General features: G+C 38.0%; 1 protein-coding gene across 11 annotated transcripts in view; it reads right to left on the bottom strand.

The window, feature by feature from the left end:
* Positions 1–16,750, bottom strand: part of MCF2L (MCF.2 cell line derived transforming sequence like) — a 158,121-nt gene that overhangs the window by 20,811 nt on the left and 120,560 nt on the right. For all 11 annotated transcript variants that reach the window (XM_071430640.1, XM_071430641.1, XM_071430642.1 and 8 more), the window contains 10 exons: positions 8,499–8,618; positions 7,582–7,698; positions 6,924–7,073; positions 6,125–6,249; positions 4,303–4,417; positions 3,226–3,345; positions 2,247–2,438; positions 1,866–2,057; positions 1,056–1,215; positions 830–900 (listed from right to left, as the gene is read on the bottom strand). In XM_071430640.1, the coding sequence (XP_071286741.1) occupies positions 830–900; positions 1,056–1,215; positions 1,866–2,057; positions 2,247–2,438; positions 3,226–3,345; positions 4,303–4,417; positions 6,125–6,249; positions 6,924–7,073; positions 7,582–7,698; positions 8,499–8,618 (1,362 nt within the window). The remainder of the gene's footprint in view (positions 1–829; positions 901–1,055; positions 1,216–1,865; positions 2,058–2,246; positions 2,439–3,225; positions 3,346–4,302; positions 4,418–6,124; positions 6,250–6,923; positions 7,074–7,581; positions 7,699–8,498; positions 8,619–16,750) is intronic.

Below are 16,750 nucleotides of genomic sequence, written 5' to 3'. Positions count from 1 at the left end.
AGTTCTCCATCAAAAGCCAGTTAAGAAAAGATGGTGGTTCAAAACCCTTTTCAAGAAGGCATCAGAGCACCAGCATAATCTTGTAGGCAACACTAGCCTTAGTCTGTTTTCCAAGCTAAAAATAAGGTACTGTGCTAACTTTCTGGTTACTTCTTAAACCGACACAGAAATTCACTCCTAAAACTTTTACTGTAATGCCTAAACCTAACTATGGCTTGCTGAAAAAAGAGAGGGGTTCTGCTTTCAAGCCCTCCTTGAACTACCCCTTTTCTCTCCAAATGTTTCCAATCCTGGTCATGTGGCCCAGGCTTCCTCCTGGTGTTGTCTTTTGCTGCACCTTTGCTGAGTTGATCCAACTCTCCAACGCAGTGAGAAACTCCCTGTTTCTGTTGCTGCTGTCAGGATACTTCCCTTGCTGCAGGCAGGACAGGAAGACCATCCCCACTTGGGAATGGCAACCCACTAGGTCAGGTGAAGCTGTCTTGGAGCCAATGACAACTACTTCTTCACTGTCAATGGTTTTAAGAGTAGCCAATTACTACTGACAAATAAAAAATGTTTCCTGTTCATAGACCTAATATTTTGCTGCCCCTAACATTTTTCCTAATATTGCCAACTATTTACTTTACCCTCCCTCATAACCAGCCAAGCAACAAAGCAGCCCCTATTTAAACCATGTGACTGTTTCACCAGCATTACTTCAACTGGGACAATGCCATCACTTTCTCAGTAGAATTCCCTCATACTTATTGAGAGCTCCTGAATATTCTCTTGTACTATGACTATTTCAAGTAGTGCATGTGTGAAAAATGCAAAGTGACAAAAATACCTTTGCTTTTCTGTAGTTTACCCTCCGAAGTGCACTGCTTTCTGAGTTGGACACGTTTTCTCTTTGGAGACCTAAACATGTAAACCAGAACCAAACAGAAGTTAGAACTGGATCAGATCTGACACAGATGTAACCACAAATTCATGCAACCACAAATTGTGGCTGGAAGTTTCTTTAAGTTTCTCAGCATAGCACAAAAAACTAAAGGCTAATACAGATAACTTACCTGGAGAGGTACAAGGAGATTTTACAAATGCTTCAGGCCTTGGAGCAACTGGCTGAACAGGACGTGTCTGCTTAGCTGCCAGCTTCTTAAGACTTACTTGCCGCTTTTGAAACATTTCTTCCATACTTTCTTGCTTCTGGAAAACCTTTTGCACATGGTCCTACAGTTGCCATGGAAATAAAAACCAACTTGAATTAAAAAATAATTTAAATAATTTATTATAATTTTTAAATTCCTGTCAAAGACCTATCAACAAGCTACACTGACATCTACAGCATCTACAGCATCCTGATTGAAATTGCAATTACTTTTATACCACAAATAGAAATGTTACACTAACTCTTTCCTCTTAACAAGGTGTAATCTGTGATTTTGTGTGTTTACTATCAAGAAATCTGAGATTCAAGTTTCAATTTTAAAAAAAAAACTTTTTTTTGACTGTCTAAAGGTTATTTACATGAAAAGACGAACCATGAAGAAAAGGAATATATTCTCAAGTTCTAAAAAAAAAAAAAGAAAAAGCACATTTTTGCTATGTAAGAAAAAAAAAAGGTATTTCAAATACTCACTTGGGAGATTTTTTTTTTAAAGCAATTTTATCTGAAAAATTAAAGTATTTATGAAAAGTCTCTGAAGCCCTTGGTGCTTATCCAAAGATATTCTGAGACTCAGGCACAGAAATGTATTGGCTTTCTAGTTCACAGGTATAACTCCTAGTACTGATTATTTAGCTTTATCAAGGGCAGTACAAGAGAGCAATTCTAGAATGAACAAATGGACACAAAGACACAGATAAACATCTTTTGGTACCTTTAGGTCTTCATTGAGGATGTGAGCATACTCTTCATAAATTTTATTCAACTCCTTGATTTTATTGCCAGCACCAGTATCCAGGAACTTCTCAATCTCCTGTAGCGCTGATTCTGCACCATCCTGAGACTGACACTTATCTACTGGCTGGGAAGCCAGCAGGTAAATTCCTTCATCACACCACTTCATGGACTAGAAACAGAGAAGAACAGGCTCAGAATGCACCAATGTCAGCATCACATACTAAGAGTCTAAAACACTCAACCTTGTCATGTATTCAGCTAAAGAGAAAACTTCCAGCCCACTGAGATAACATTACCTACCATTATGATAATTGTTTGCCTGAGGTTTTGGGAAACAGCTGTTGCATACTACATTTACCTTCTCTAGTAAGTCATGCAGTTCCAGGGATTTGTTAAGAAGTTTTCTCCTCCGTTCTATTTCAGTAGTGAAGGCATCACAGAGATGATGAAGTTCACTGCATTTTGGAATAATGGAGTCCACAGCATAATGATTGCTTTGAATAAAAGCATCACGCTCTGAAGCTAACATTTTGGCTTTTGTTACAATTTCCTAAGAAAATAAGCACTGATTAAAGTACATCTTTCCTTGGATCAAGATCAATGAAACAATTTTTACACAGTGAAATACACATATTGATATAGAATACATCTTTAGTTCATATCTGCCTTGCTTAATAAATCAAAGTTATTTCCTGTCTTTCCAAATGCCCAAGAACCTTCATGTACCAGAGTACCTCAGAAATAACAGTGAGTTTAATCACAGTGAAGGAACCACTGTCTTTCTATGCCTTATCAGCAGGGTCTTGTATGAATGCAATTTGGGGTACAGCAACAATCTGAATGCAAATTAAAAAAAACCAATCTCAGCCTTAAGACCAACAACCTCACTTAGAGAGCAATTTGCTTCATTGTGAAGCACAGATCAGAAAAAGGCTCCCTTTCTATATTGTTCAGTGTATGTTTCTGTTGGCCATCTTTATTGTACATTCAATACACAGCTTTCTTATTTGTAAGATTTATTGAAAGACATGGCTTTAATAGGAATGGAAGTGGCCCCTTGATCAGTAAATGCAAAACTTGGCTATGTAGACACTTCATGCAATTCTTACATGAAGCAATCACACTTTGTGTCTGGTCACTCTGCTCTTTATTGAGGGATGTCCAAGAATTAATCTGCTCCAATGCTTAAAGACTTTATTTCAGATTCCTTCTGTATGTTACCTGAGACATTGATTCTGTCTTGTTGTCACCTTAAGCTGATACACTCAACAACCAAATCCCATTCCCCTCTGCACGTGCATTGTCATAGTAGAAATTGAAATTTGCAGATTTCTTACATCTGATTTTTCTTTAAAGTTGGCAAGATCTTTCAAAATATGCTCCACATGTGAACGGCTGTTTCCCACATCTGTGAAAGCAGACAGTCTCTCAGACACAATATCCAAAGCTGCTTTGACCTGAAATGAGACACAGCTATGTATGAATGAAGAGACCTCCACCTCTGCAGAGACCCACCTATTACATAGGTGATAGCCACTATTTGCAGTCAGGTGACTCACATTAGGTGGTTACTGGGGCAGAGACAAAGCACCTTTTTTTTTTCAGCCTACCTCCCCCCTCCAATTAAAAAGGAAAACAAATACAAAGAAAAGGCAGTGAAGTAATCCTGTTGCCTGGAACTGAAAAAGATGCAAGAAAAAGATGGAAAGGAAACATTTATGATCTTGCTTTTACCAGATGACAAGGACGCAAAGTGACATTAATGTTAACAGCAGACCATGAGGGAGAGGTCCCCACTCCAGCAATTGTTTTAGAGACAGAAAAATGCTTGCAAGAGTGTTTCTGAGTGTTGCTCTTGTGGAGACACAGGGGCTATGCTCAGAGATCAGCTACACCAGGATAAAGGGTCTGTAGGTGTCATCGAGCACATGAGTTAAACAACATGAGATCAGAAACTGGCTGTGAAAATTGTAGTGCAGCCTCCACCCAGCTTCTAACACTATGGTTGCAACTTCCCACCCACAGTGTTGGAGACAGTTTTCATAAAATTTCAGCCAGAATGTTTATTTGAGACTTGGTTCCATAAAAGGATCTATTGGCAAGATGAAAGTGTTGCAGCAGCATTTTATGTTTCTGTGGTACAGAACAGGTTTCAAAGGACTTTTTGAATGCTTATACACTGCTGGGTGCATGGAAAAGAACTTCCTAAGACTGTAGAAAAAAAAATAAAATGTTATGTCTCTATGGGCAAGAATCCAAACTAGTAAAGATAGTGTGTCAGGTAAGGGCAAGTACAAGAAAAAGGCTGGAGAAAGCTTGCAAGTACATACAAGAACTGTAAAATCAAGAGCAGGAAGCATTTTCTGAATCATTTCTGTGTTACCAAATATTGACTGCCACCAAGAAGTTCTCACCTCTCTGAAATTCTGTTCAAAATTCCGAAGGCGCAGACACTGCTCTAGTTTTTGCTGATGCTTCATCCAAAACTCATCAAAGGCGGTCTCCGTTTCATGTAATTGAGCCAATAGCCTTTAAAAATCAAAACAAAACACATAAAAAAATACTCTAAGAATGATGGGTACAACCTTCAAGGGACAATGTAATCCTCTACAGTAAATAAAAAAAAGCCTCCCCAAAGCAGTATTTTTCAGGTCAAATAAACTGGATACAGGAAACATTTTTTGTATCACACAGTATCATTTCCCACAATAACACTGATGTAAAAAACTGAAACTCAACACAAACATTAATTTCTGGAAAATGGGCAAGTGCTTATTTTAAGCACCTTCTCAGCTTTGGCCTGGGGACATGGGGAGCTGAGGCTAACATACATAAATATGCAAATGTGTGTGGGTTAAGACTCAGAGGAACCCAAGCCTTAGGCTAACAGGAAAAGTTAAGGTAAAAAATTTGAACTGCTATGACCAGGCAGCTGCCCTTACATTTCATTCTTTGGAGCAAAGCTCACTATAAACCTGAAGGCCATTGCTCCTTTTCTTCCAAGCAGAGTAATTAATTAAATATCACAGGCAAGTGTACAGCAGTACTGTGATGAGGAAAACCTTCTTTGATTATAATTCTGGCAAATGTGTTAAAACTTTCACTTCTTAACTTACGTTCTATAATTGTATTTGACAGTATGATATCCCATGGACTTTATACAGTGCATTTTGCTGTACTTAGACTACATCTGAGGAAGGCAACCCATCAGAATTTTAATGAACTTTTGTCTTTAACGCTACAGAAATGAACTCTGAATTTACAAGTTAAAACCAACAAGAGAAAAGGCAGTGACACACACAGAGTTTGTTCCAATTTCCGTCAGATATTGTATTGAATAGGAATGTTATGGATAAATGCGCAACCCCCACCCTGATTGTCTTTGGATAGCGATAGCAACAGTGACCAAAAAAGTGACTTCTGCCAAGCTTTGTGGATTGGAATGGACAGTTATTTGGAAAGAAAGCCAGCCTGAGTGTAACAGAAACACAGAATGACAGACAAAAAAAGAATGCAGAATGCAGCCTGGGGGAAATGAGCTATGCTTTCATAGCTTTGTGAAAATTTACATCTGTGCTACAGTGATATAATGTCTTCAAACCTGGCAGTAATGTGAGGGGGGTGTGTATGTGGCAGGCAGGGAGCAGAGGAAAACTATACCTATTACTTATATGCCCAGAGGAAGCACAGAGGAAATCAGTGCATAGATACTTCAAGAGTGGTGTACTTCCTAACAGCCTTTAAAAGCTACTAACAACATTGATAAGTTAGCAGGTTTAAAAGAAAAAAAAACCTTCCCACTTCAAAGATAAATGGGTGAATCTACTGAAAAGAAGAGACAGATCACTTCAGTCTTCCACTCATGCCCTCTGTACAGCCACAAAATTTCTTGGATTGCACTTGAGTTTCTAAACAAAGCATTGATATTCTTTAAAATAAGGAAAAGATACTCAAGTATAGAGTCCAAAAGTGACAAAAATGAAAAAGAGAACAGTGTAGTGTGGTATCAGAAGTCCAATCCCGTTTTCCTTCAGCCAGGTGACCCGCAGTGGGCTTTAGGGGGTTACTTTGTTCAGGACAGATCTGACAGCAGAGGAGTAGTTTCTGAAATTATTTCTAAATGTTCACATTGAAACATTTGCTTATTTGCAAAGCATAAATATGGAATTAAATATAGAAGCTGGGGGGGATCAAAAAAGCAGAAAAGCAGCATATTTAGTATTTCACACCTCTCACCTTTCTACTGTTGTTTGATTGTCTAGCTGATCTTGATTCAGTTTGTAATCAGGATTCTCAGTAACTGGTTTTGTAATACTTCCAAGGATATCATCTCCCTGTTCTACTGCTACCCTGATGTCCTCCTACAAAACAAAACAAAAGAAAAACCCCACACACTGTAACAGCATGTTGTTTTTTTAAGCAGAATTCACAAGGCACTGAATTGAAAGAAGGATTTCAATAGCATTCGAGCAAGCACAGTTTTATTAAAAGCAGTGGCTGACAACAGACAGTAAATGATAAATGTCAGCTTCTTCCATGTTTACCATCTGAAGACCCCAGTGTAACTGAGTTAAATTTTCATGGTAGACAGCCTTCTAGTGTAGCTTTAGGCTACAAATATCTCAAAAATGTTAGATGCACAGTTCTGAAACCACCAAAGAGCTTTCATTTAATCCTTTTTGAAAGAACATTTGTTCATGCTTCAAAAGGCCATATATTTTAATATGCATGCAAATACAATCAAATTTCCTGTTGCAAACAAAACTACAAATTAAACACACCACTACTTACAAAGAAATTACTGTTTCTCATACAACCCATTATGCATTTGTACATACGTAAACTTAGTTTCAAGAAATGCCATTTTTCAATGCAAAAAGGATTTTTAACATCAAAAAAAAGCAAGCTCAAAAAGATATCATTGGTTCACATTACTACTGTCTATTAGGATTGTCCATATTTTCCATTAATATTGCTAGCTATAAATTAAAGGACAGTTTAACTAGAAGACAGCATCTCTACAAAATTTACGTACCTTCATTTTGTCCTTCTTTTCTGTGTGTGTTGCAAGAAGGGAGCTGGTTGATTGCACATCATTTGGTAGTTCTGTTTCAGCCAGCTCAGTCCCAAAGGACTGAAGAATCTGAGCTGTTTGCTTAACCTTTTGGGCGAAACCTTCTATAGCCTTTTGGAATAAAAAGCATTAAAGATGTTTTGTGTTCATCACACACATATGTACAAACAAACACAAGCACACAAAATATAACTCTCAAAACAAACCCAAACAGATGAATTACAAGACTGAAAAATGGCCAAAGTAGAATTTTGCAAGCAACAGATACCGTCACCATTAATTCCTTAATTGTATATTTTTCTTAGGCTTGTATCAGGTGTATCTTCTTCATATTTTTATAATCTGGAGTTATTTTACAATTTGAGCTTTTTCTTTCCTGTAGCAAAACCAATAAACCTCAACACAATAACACACTGTAGTTCCTTCGCTCCAAGTGTTCAGAAAACCCCTCCCAAGTTATTACTCATATTATTTCTCTAAGATGACTAAGTACCATTGGGAACATCTTCTCACACTGAGCAAGTCAACTTGCATCACTTGGAATTTGTTTTATAAATGACAGGGTATAAAACAGAAGGGTTCATTAAGCTGAAAAGTTATAACAAAACCTAAGACTTACAGTGCGACGGGACAGCCATCTGTTGTGGCAGTAATCCAGGGTGCCACCAAGATCTTCTGTTAATTGTGTCTTATCAATGTAACCCTGCAGTTCTGACACTGAGCCCAGCATTATGATCTGCAGCAGGACAGAAAAAAAGTGAACGTGATCAGTGGTGACAAGTCCCTTGTTAATGATTCTGAGCCCCATCCTTCAGACACCGACAGAGAAGATGTTTCCTGTGGGTATAGAAACACAAATTTAACAGTTCTGTCAGGTGAAGATGATGTAAATGTAAACGACTGAATATGGACATGGGCATCAGGCATATTAAAAAAAAAAAAAAAAGCTTATGGATTATAAAGCATAACACTGCCAGATTTTTTTTATCTTGTTAAACTGTACTTGGCTATTTTCTAAAAGCAACATTCATTTCTTGTTCATTTTTCCTTGTTATCCTGGGTCTGCAGGACTGAATAATAGTGCCTACATGGATTTGTCATGTAAGCACTGGTTTCCCAAAATAAATGAAAGATGGGGGGAAATTTTCTTAAAGACCATCTTTCCCCCTTGCAATTTACATCTGGTAAGTACAGTAACTTCTATATCATCAGCTTAAATAGCTTCAAATTTTATTTTAAAATATAAAAGCCGTACACTTGCAAACAAAAGTACAATCTGTGGGTTTACTGGCAACATAATAACAGGCATCCATTGTACATTTGCTCAAGTGACAGAAACCATAGCATTTGTCCATGGGAAATGCATCTGCTTCAAAATTCACATACTCTTTCAAGAAAAAGCCATCATGAATTAGCTAAAATTGCTAGAACTGCCTCTAAGCATGGCTTTTTGTTGGGGCTTCTTTGGTCCCCCTTGGCTACCTTAAGTACTTTTACAGATTTCTGGTAGTAAAGTGAAAACAGAGGATTACTTACAGGTACTTTCATTTTAAGCTCATCTTTGTTGAATCTGAAAGCAATGTCCGAGAGAGCTCGATGAAAAAATCCTGTTGGGCGCAGAACGAGGACTAATTGCAGGTTTCCTGGGAAAGATGCCTGCAAAGCAAGTTTAGCCTGTTATTTTCTGTGCCTCAGCTCCAGAAAATATTTTTGGACAAGGAGAAGCCCCTGATAAACCACAAACTAACTGCATTAAAGGCCTCCCATAATGGGGTGACCAATCATATTGTTGCATGGCTAGTACAAAGAACTTCATTCAAAAGACATGTACTTGTCTTTGGGAACAGGGATCTATTCTCTTGGAATCAATTTTTTTTCAGGGCTGGCTTGTACTGCTCTTCAGCTAAGATTACAACCTACCCAAGAAGGCTAATGAACAAACAGCAGTGGCTCAGTATTTTTTTAACAGCAAGACTTTCATGGTTACTTCATCTTCACTTTAATAGAAGGTCCCAAAGAAACCTTCATCATTCTGTAAAAACCTAACAACAAATTTCTAATTTGTGCATATACTACCTTGCCAGTTGCCTACACAAGTTTTTGCCACAGAGGATGAATTTCTCAGGCAGTAATTTAAAAAAAAGCTTTAATTTGGCTGACAAAAATAAAAATCAAGCATAAAAAAATCTCAGTTCTCTTTTTCCTCATCAACTTCCAAATAGCAATATGATGGATCTTTCTCAGTTCTACAACAGGTAGAGGGAAAACAGAAGATAGAAGAAATTTTAAAAAATATAGCATTAAATTATTGAAAATCAACCTCTGCTGTGGCAGAGATTTGCATATTTGGCATTGAGCCACTCTTGGAAACATTCTCCTCTATTCAGTATTTCCACTGTAGGGAGGCAGTGAAATTCACGAAAGAAATGATCATTATAATGATTAAGTATGCAATTTTCTTCATTATACTGTTGGAAGTTATTTCACTTTTCTAGCAAACTGGTTTACCAGAGGGAAGATAAAAAAGCCAACCACAAAAGCCCCACTGACTGAAGGAGCTGTTATGCTATGATCTGTTCCAAGCCTACTGGAACTGTTAGTATCTGGAAGGTTAAAGAGTGATTTAATAACAATTTTGAGGTTTCCAAGGGTTCCAGGTACTTAGCATTAGAAATTATGAATTTTTAAAGGGAAAAGTAGTTTAACACTTTTCTGGAAAGCTTCAAGATCCATTGTGGTTCCCCAGATATTCAGTACACAACCAAGATTTCATTTGTCTAAGGAACCTTAAAGGCTTGGGCTTCTCAATCTGCCTCCACTTCAGTGATGTCCACATTTTCTAGAAAGTACAGTGGTGCAGTTCCAAAGGAGTCTGATGGCTGGGAACAGAAACCAGGTAATTCTGAGTGCCCTCACTAGCTCCTCAGCCTTGCACTCTAAAATTCACTAAAAAAAGTGCAGCCTATGAAGTTACTAACCCATAGTTATCAGAGGAAAAACTTTTCATAGAAAATTTCTGACTGTATTCAGAAGAAAAAGAAAAGATTATACTTTTCTTACTATTTTTTCTGAATTACCATACAAAGCAAACCCACAAATTTATTTCAGAGCATTAAAAGAACAGACAAAAAAAATCTTCAATTAAATCTCCTGGATAAGCCTTTTAGAATGACAGCTGTATTTACTTCTCTCATTCAACAGACATGTCAAGCGATTTTGTGCCTGTAACAGAAGTGTTCAGTCCAACTGAGCAGTTATTTTTACCTTTAACTTCAAAATGTGAAGTTTATTCAGTGGCAATGAAATATTTCAGAATAAAAATGATAGAAGAGATATTTTTTAGGTAACATATTTTGAAAAAAAATAAGGTGCCTCCTTGTGAGACATCCACCCCACCACATGATGTCCTGACCCACTGTCCATGGCAGCCAATATCTGCAACCCATTTAGCCTTACTTGGAGCACTGGGAAATGCCCTGGACAGAGTGCTAGATGATATCAAGGCTCCCTTTCCCCACAAAAGATGGTCTTTCAAGGTCCCTCCCAACTCAATCTGTGATTTTATGACATTTAGGCTATTACTGAAGCAGACAGCAGTACCCAAATGGAATCTAATAGTAAATTTTTCTGGACTGTCTACTAGGTCCTATGAAACAGAGTTTAATTGCATGATGAAATTAAGTATGGTGTTCAATTCAACGAAAACAGAGAATATGCACTGCAATTATTTTGTATCTCCATGTGTCAACCCAAAATGATGGTGTTGAGGTCAATAAAGTCTTGGTATCACTTGCATTCCCATTCAAAACCTGTCAGAAATTTCCCTTCTCTCTGAACAAAAGCTCAAATTCTAGATTACTTTGACTTTGTCTACTGTATAAACCTGTCTCCACTAGTCTGTCTCCATTTGGTTTTGTTTTTTTCTTCAAAAAAAACTCCATGCCTTAAAAAGTGATGCCTCCTTCCCTTGTTGTGGCTAGGAGTAAAATCTGCAAATTAATTTTTGTGAAACAAGAAAGGGAAGTTGTGCTACAGTGAACAACGTCGGACTTGTGCCAGCTATTACAGTTTATCAAAGGTTGTATCTGCACTGCCAAAATACTACTACTTTTCCTAACATTTTTTTGCTAAAGCCCTGGTGACTTGCAGAGACAATGCTATGATGTAAGAGATACTCCACAGATGCCTGTGAACTTCATTGACCAGTCAACTTCACCCTGAACACTGGAACAAAACAAAAATCCTCTGTTCCAGCCCAGCAGCATATTTGTTTGAAGCCATTGTATGCTAACCAGACAACAAACAATGACTTCTCAATAATGCTTTGCTAAATGTTAAGCACCAAAAAATATTCATGTTATGTTTAGCAGTGCTATCAAATAAAGTGTCTTCAAGGACTGTTTCACTGAAGTCAATGAACCTTACTCAGATTTGTTGAAGGGTTTGTATGTTCAAAAACTGGGTTGGTTTTTTTTTCCCCAAAGTGTCTTTCTTTACTAGATTAATTATTATTAACAGTACCCTCAGCATCTTGTCTCAAATATTGAATTTATCTGATTTAATGCCAATGCAAAAGAGACTAGGAGTCATGTTTTTCATATTCTCTGCAAAAATTAGGAGAGCCCAGCCCATATATTCATTCATCTCTCTTGCATTTGTTTGATATTTCATGACAGTCATGGGACTAGTTTTCTATCTGCTCATCTCCTTCACTTTCTCATCAAGTCAGGTCAATGCCAATTCTAAAGAGAAAAAATGTAGATGTGCACACTGTTATCAATTTTTGATTAAACCTGATCAAATCAAGAATTTGTATACAGCACAGCCCCAGGATCAAAATGTTCCAATACACTGAGATCTTTGTTGCCCTACAAGTATCCTGAACCTAGAATAAGGGGAAGAACCTTTTCTGGCTGGACAAAATGGGGAACATTCTTAAGTTCTCCAGAAAACCCATTAATAGTTTCTCAGGAGCAGGTTAACCTGCCTGCTTTGAGGCATCTGCTTCTCAGGGACGGGGAGCATTTCACTGCATGCCCCAGGTTTCTGGAAAGGGGAAAATGTATAGACTGAACCCAGCTGAGTTTTGGGCAAAATGCAAAATCAAATTACCATAGAATCACAGAATGGATTGGATTGGAAAGGATCTTAAAGATCACTTATTTCTAACACCCCCCTCCCCCCAGGGCAGGAACACCTCCCACTAGAGCAGGTTCTCAGGTGCTCATCCAACCTTGCCTTGAACACTTCCAGGCTGAGGCATCCACAACTTCCTGGACAACCTGCTCCAGTGCCCCACTACCCATACAGTGAAGAATTGCTTCCTAACATGTAATGTCTCTCCTCATTCAGTTTAAAACAACTCCCCCTTGTCCTACTGCTATCTGCCTATGTAAAGTCTCTCTCCCTCTATTTTATAAGCCCCCTTTAAATACCAAAAGGCTGCAGTGAGGTCTGGCCCAGAGCCTTCTCTTCTCAACAACCTCAGTTCTCTCAACCTGTTCTCATAGGAGAGAGGCTCCAAGACCTCTGATCAACTTTGTGGCCTCCTCTGGACCATGTGTTAGTTGCACTATCATTTTTCTTCACAGAAATTACTGGCAGAGAGGCTGTGTGTATCACCAGTACTGACCCTGAAGTTAAGCCAGCTTGCAGAAATATTGTGTATAATATGTGAGCCATCAAAGAGCTAATGCTTGACTGGGTTTTAGTAGTTCTGTCTTAAAATATTTGGAAAAAAACTAATTTTCATTTTATGAAAAGCTTCAAAATACCCACATTACCAAACTCTGTGGTGCTGTTTTCCTTTCTGCACTGATTAGTATGCCATAAGCCACAGAGTACTTCTTTCCAAAATACTTCTGTATATAAAGGGCTTAATAACTACTTGCTTACCTATTTAAGACTGTTTATTCCTGGCTAAAATGAACAAGTGCCTTACACATAATTCTTGTCACAAAAGAATCTTGAATTAAATCAGTTCATAAAAAGAGCAGCTTGAAATCTAGTTTTAAAAACATAGGACTGTTTTGCATTAGATCTATATTTAATGTTTGCGACATTATGGTCCTGCTTTCTGAGTTTAAGTGACTCACTTCTGTTTTCACATATTCAACAAACAATAAAATAAATAAAAATGGCTAAGTACACAAGGATAACTGCAAAAGTGCCTGCATTTGAAGTAGTCTCAAAACATCCAAGGCAATCAGACAAAACCATACTGATCTCAAAATAAACGTACTCATTTATCATTTACTGTACTCATTCATAACAATAGCCACAAAATTAATACAAATACTGTTCCAGCTCCATCATGCTGCCAAGTTCTTCTTAAATCCAAGCAAAATGAGAAGCATGACTGGGGCTGAAAGAAGAGCAGTGTTTTCAAACTTAAGTCATACAAAGTGTGAAGTGTCACTACTTTTCAGGACATGATGCAAAAAGCTAACTAGAAACTGGGCTAAAGGGAAATACCTATCCCATAACAGTGCCTTTCATGGGGCACCACTTAAAAAACATATCTTTTCTACATCAAGAACTCACTAAGAAACTCAACATCTCTACAAACAAGGCCAAAGAACTCAAAGTTGGATTACTGCAATTCATCATTTCTCACCTTGGATATCAAACCAGTAAGATTCCAAATGGCACAAAAATGGGACTGCCTGACTCCTGCAAGGTTTAGGCTGGTATTACAAAATCAAAGAATCAATTAGGTTGGAAAAGACCTCCACAATCATTGAGTCCAACCTAAGCATTCTGGTGTGCTGTGTCCATTGGCTTCAGGTTTCTTCCTGCCAGACAGCAGTCTTGGCCCTGATCTTCAAAGAAATTAATAGGCTAAGCCAGTGTTACACTGAAGACTGCATTTTGATTTATGAACAGCTAAGAAAAGCAGTGCTGTGGACAAGGCAGTCCAAAACAAAAGGCATGAAATCTGCACGCAGTGCATCCTTAATTAGGGGTGGCAAATCACAAAGCAGACTTCTTTTCCAGGAGGCAGAATAAAACTCATCTCTTGTCACATTTAGAAAGGGCTGCAAAGTTTTGTAAATGGATAAAAATTCCTCACCAACAAAACAACCAACCTCCATCCTAATGCTTACTCAAGAGCAGTTGCCCACAGGTACGTTATTCCCTATGCACCAAGGAAGTTTATTTTCCCTGGGTTGAGGTTGATGAATGGCTATGGTAAAACTTTTAATGATGTTGAGTGCAGTTTTTTGTTTGTCTAAAAGAGTGAGTTCACACTGCAACCTTTCCCTCTAGATGGAGGAAGACAATGTTGACAGGACAACAAGAAACTAATACAATGTAATGACACCGACTTCATTTTTAAAAGAAAATACACTGGAACTGTGAAGATAGCAGTGTGAAATCCTAGAACACATTGATCAGTAAAAAGCCTTGCTCCTACAACTGTGGATTGAATATTGCTTGTTTGGGTATGATAACATTAGGAGAGAAAAAAAAAGGATAAAAAAGAGTAATTTTTGACTGCATGGAAAGGACAAGTGGATCAGTTTGTCTGGCATTTGTCATTCACCCAAATTCAGCTGGGACAATGCAGAGCTGCTTTACCAGCCACCATGACTGCTCCTCCTTGCACACTTATCCATGAGACTACGTAATTGCCACAGGAGCTAAAAGGTTCAGCAAGGTCTTGCATGTCTCTATACTCTGAATACTATGTTTTACTGAAAACAGGACATTCTAATACAAATTTAGAAGAATCATCACAGGTGACAGGGCAAAAAGCTGAAAAAATTTTGTATCCTCAAACAATAATGTATTACAAGTGAACAATTTGCAACTACTAAGTTCAGTATTTTTCTTGTAAGAACTTTCAAATTCTACTGTCTCTCTAACAACACGACAATTTGCTATCAAGACTTCACACTTAACATTAAACTTGGCTCTTGGAATCTCTACCAGAATTTCACGTCTCAGCCTGACTATCCCAATAGACCAAATTCTTCCTGGGCTAATAAGTTCACTTCAGCTAAATCAAGTGAGAAATAAAAAGAACAATGTTGTTTGCAGTGTCTCTTAAGCCACAGAGCCTGCATTCTTGTGCTTGCTCACAACAACATCCTGGGCTGCCTGCTCATTGCAACTTCATCAAGTAGAATAAAACAATAGCAAAGTTTGAATGCCTGGGCATGTTCTTGCCACAATCTCTGTCACATCCCAGGAAAAGAAATGTCATAGTTCAGCCCTGGGCCCTGGCTTTGCTCTCAGTCCCCCTGCACTGCATGTGCTGCAGCAGCAGTCACCCTGGGCAAGCAGTGCAGTCACTGGCCTTCCACTATGTCTGCAAAAATAGGGTTAACCTCACCTCCAAAGTCTTGACTACAACAACCTTTAAGTATCAGCATGAAATACAGATTCAGCTCATCATTGCTCATTTTCTGCTCATAACCCTAACAACAAAGAAGGAAAAATGAAGCTTAGAAATTTTTAATAATACATTTTTCACAATAATTTCAGCCTGAAACAAAACATTTTGTTACTTTTGTTTCAAAACATACTTCCAATACCCACTAGTACAAACCAAATGCGTATGAAGAGTCTTGAAAATAACAAGAAATAATAATAACAAATCCATGCTAATATGAATTTCTGTTTAACAGCTGCTCAGTGCTTACAAATACATGTCCTACAGTTGCCAGGGTATTGGTGATGGGCAGATGCTCCAGCCAGGATATTCCTGTCAGGCAGTGTTCCAGCCATAGCACTCTATGCTGGCAATTCTGATTTCACAAATCAAGAGGGTTAACTCCCTCAGGATGATTAGAGAAAAAACAGGTAAGATGGCAGAAATGACAAAATAAACCGACAGCCAAAGCTCTCATCTCAAATAACATGAGACTCCTGTCTTCACACACAGCAATAAGCTTCAGCAATAAAAATAAAAATAATTTAAAAAAAAAAGGGAAATGGCTTCAAATTGAAAGGAGGTAGGTTTAGATGGGACAGTAGGAAGAAATTATTTACTGTGGGGATGGCAAGGCTCTAGAATAGGTTACTCAGAGAAGCAGGAATTTCTGATGCCTGGAAGTGTTCAAGGCCAGGCTTGGATGGGGCTTTGAGCCACCTTATCTAGTGAAAGGTGTCCCTGCCCATGGTAGGGGTGTTGGAACTAGATGATCTTTAAGGTCCCTTCCATCCAAACCATTCTGTGATTCTGTGATTGAAACTACCAGAGGCATCAGGCTTTCAGACATCGAGTACAGTCTGGATAGCCCAAATAACTCAGATGCTTCAAAACCACCAAAAGACAATTCTGAATTGAAACTGAAAACCATCAAAAGACAATTCTTGTTAGAAAAACCAAACAAGTGGAAATCTTCAGTTACCCTTGAGCCATTCAAAAGAAATTTTTGTCTATCAATAGGACCTCACTAATTTGGCACAATATTTGTATCTTGTATATTTGGCTTTGTGTTTTTGTTAAACAACAGACAGCTGAAATGCATTAGATTTCATTTATATCAAATACTATAGCAAAGATATGATGGTCAAGAGCAAACAATTCTTCACTACATCTTCTTTTGGAATAGGAACACAAAATTTTCAAGTATTCGGGGCTGATGTGACTACAGCTGAAGCTCAACAGGAGGACTGCTATAAATATATATACATGGGTACAATTGAAAGCCAACACTGTTGCTGTTCAACAGAGAAGCAAATATAAAAAAATCCTGCCTTTAACAGATTAGACTTCAGCTAAGAAGCATGATTCTTCTTTCAGAAAAAGCTCACAGAAGAATGAGAAAAGCTGAGAA

Source organism: Agelaius tricolor, unplaced genomic scaffold (assembly GCF_023055355.1).
Source record: "Agelaius tricolor isolate 1412-34295 unplaced genomic scaffold, bAgeTri1.0.p SCAF_7, whole genome shotgun sequence".
In the NCBI taxonomy this organism is placed as follows: Eukaryota; Metazoa; Chordata; class Aves; order Passeriformes; family Icteridae; genus Agelaius; species Agelaius tricolor.
This window is presented reverse-complemented; position numbering and strand designations above follow the sequence as displayed.